Consider the following 1,970-nt stretch of genomic DNA (forward strand, 5'->3'; position numbering starts at 1 on the left):
CCAGTCACCTTGGCTGGAAGCCACCTTCCCATCCGCTTGCCTTAATTCCTCCACAAGCTGAGGGTAAGAGAAGAGCTCGGATGTCCTACAGCTAGGTTTGACACGATTGTGCCAATTGACCGCACCGGGTCACCCACCAACTTCAAACTCTAGCCAAGGCAGTCCACAGCCCCAAACTCATCTCTTCCACCAACCCCACTCCTGCCAAAGACTGAACACAGCAGAACTTGACCCGTCCAAAAGTGAGAAAAGGCCCTGTGCATAAAAGACATCAGTAATGCGACAGCGGTAGCATGAAAAACGCTTTATTTGCCCCGGGCATCACTCCACTGCTTTGACCCGTGGCAGGTTGACGTAGCTTTTCATGGGAGGGAGAGGCTTGATCTTGCGGCCGGCCCAGCCACCCTTGCGGTGCCACAAGCCCGTGTGTGGGCGCTTGCCCAGCCAGCGGTTCCGGCCCGCCTTCCCGATCACCCGCTTGTTGTGATCCACGTTGGACACGCGGCCCACCGTGGCCACGCAGGTCTCCAGCACCTGGGGGACAGAGAAGAGCTGCAGCCCTCCCTGGGGGCACACGGTTGCGTGCCCAGGCAGTCGCGCCAGGGACAGCACAGCTCCTTTACCTGCATGTGCCTTTTGGATGGCAGCTGCACGATGGCTGTCCCGTTCACCTTCCGCAGCAGCACCCCACAAGTACCTGCGGAAGGCAAGAGAGGAGGCAGCTGCATTGAGCAGCAGGACAAAGTATCCCATCCTGTGACAAGCACATTGCCACGCTGGTAAATCCCCAAAGCACTGTTGTACTAAATGTGGCACTTCTCGCTGAAGACAGAGCCTTGAGGAATTAACAGGGCAGAGCTGCCCCTGTTTTTCTGGAGGGATGTGTCACACTCTAACATGAGAAGAAGATGGCAACTCCCTGTCACTGGCCACCCAGAGCAGTGCCCCCTGTCCTCCTCTCCATCTGTGCTCAGCCAAACTCCAAACCAAAGAGCTGGTTCCCAGTGTGGGGACATACCAGCTGCCCGGATGTACTGCGCTCCCTTCCCAGGGTGGCTCTCCAGGTTGCAGATCAGTGTGCCTACAGGCAGAGCCCCCAGTGGGTATGCGTCCCCTTCACTGGCTGACACTGGAAGACAGAAGCTGACAAGTTGGACAAGGAGCAGCCGACGAGCCCTTGGCAAGACCGGCACAGCCGCCCCTGGCCCTGGCGTGCACCTGCCATCCTGCTAATGTGTGGCGAGTTCGTGATGTTGTTCCCTGGCTGCATGTTCTCCGTGGCAATGATCCAGCGCTTGCGGTTGCCGCCGGCCACCAGGGCGATGTCAGCCGACCTGCACGGAGAACCCGCGGCGGCTGAGCGGGAGGCCACGGCCGGCGCGACTGCCCGGGCCCGGGGCCGAGCCCGCACCCCGCACTCGCCTGCAAGGGTCGTATCGGACGCTGATGACCTTCTCGGTGAAGGGCTCCGGCGGGGCCCCCTCCTCGTAGCGCAGGCGCTGGAAGTCGATCATGCGGTAGCGCCGCTTGTGTCCCCCACCGATTCCCCGCACGCGGACGCGGCCTGCGGGACACGGGAGCGGCTGCAGGCGGGACCCCCCGCGCCCAGCCGGCCCCGGCAGCCCGCCTGCGCCCACCTTCCCGCCCGCCCACCTGTGTGGTCGCGGCCGCCCGTCTTCTTCATGCCCACGGGCCGCACGGTGTACTTGGTCCGGCACTTCCACAGCGGGTCGGTGGTGCAGCGCGGCGCCGAGCCGCTCAGCCCGCGGCAGGCGGCAGGCGCCGACAGCGGCTCCGGCAGCCAGGGCTGGGGGCCGGGCGGCAGCGCCGGGGGCCGGGCCCGGCGGGGGCCCGCCGACAGCAGGAGAGCACCGAAGGCGCGGCAGAGCCCCAGCGCCGCCATGGCCGCGGGAAGGCGCCGCCGGACGGGGCGGGGCCGCCGCGGGCCCGGGCTGGGGCCGCCGGCAGGT

At 65.3% G+C, this 1,970-nt stretch overlaps 1 protein-coding gene across 1 annotated transcript; it reads right to left on the minus strand.

The window, feature by feature from the left end:
- Positions 1–289: 289 nt before the first annotated feature.
- Positions 290–1,940, minus strand: MRPL2 (mitochondrial ribosomal protein L2). The gene is made up of 6 exons (XM_071421368.1): positions 1,654–1,940; positions 1,423–1,564; positions 1,219–1,334; positions 1,019–1,129; positions 624–697; positions 290–534 (listed from the first exon to the last, which is right to left on the minus strand). The coding sequence occupies exons 1-6, from the start codon at positions 1,901–1,903 to the stop codon at positions 322–324; spliced, it is 906 nt and encodes a 301-aa protein (XP_071277469.1). The 5' UTR covers positions 1,904–1,940; the 3' UTR covers positions 290–321.
- Between the last annotated feature and the right edge of the window lie 30 nt (positions 1,941–1,970).

The sequence above is a fragment of the Agelaius tricolor genome, unplaced genomic scaffold, assembly GCF_023055355.1.
Source record: "Agelaius tricolor isolate 1412-34295 unplaced genomic scaffold, bAgeTri1.0.p SCAF_1, whole genome shotgun sequence".
NCBI classification, from domain to species: domain Eukaryota; kingdom Metazoa; phylum Chordata; class Aves; order Passeriformes; family Icteridae; genus Agelaius; species Agelaius tricolor.

Coding starts and splice junctions, on each gene's coding strand:
- MRPL2 (XM_071421368.1), bottom strand. CDS start 1,903: ATGGCGGCGCTGGGGCTCTGCCGCGCCTTCGGTGCTCTCCTGCTGTCG. Junction 1,335..1,422: donor GTCCGATACGACCCTTGCAG/GCGAGTGCGGGG, acceptor TTCTCCGTGCAG/GTCGGCTGACATCGCCCTGG. Junction 535..623: donor CATCCAAAAGGCACATGCAG/GTAAAGGAGCTG, acceptor TCTGTCCCCCAG/GTGCTGGAGACCTGCGTGGC.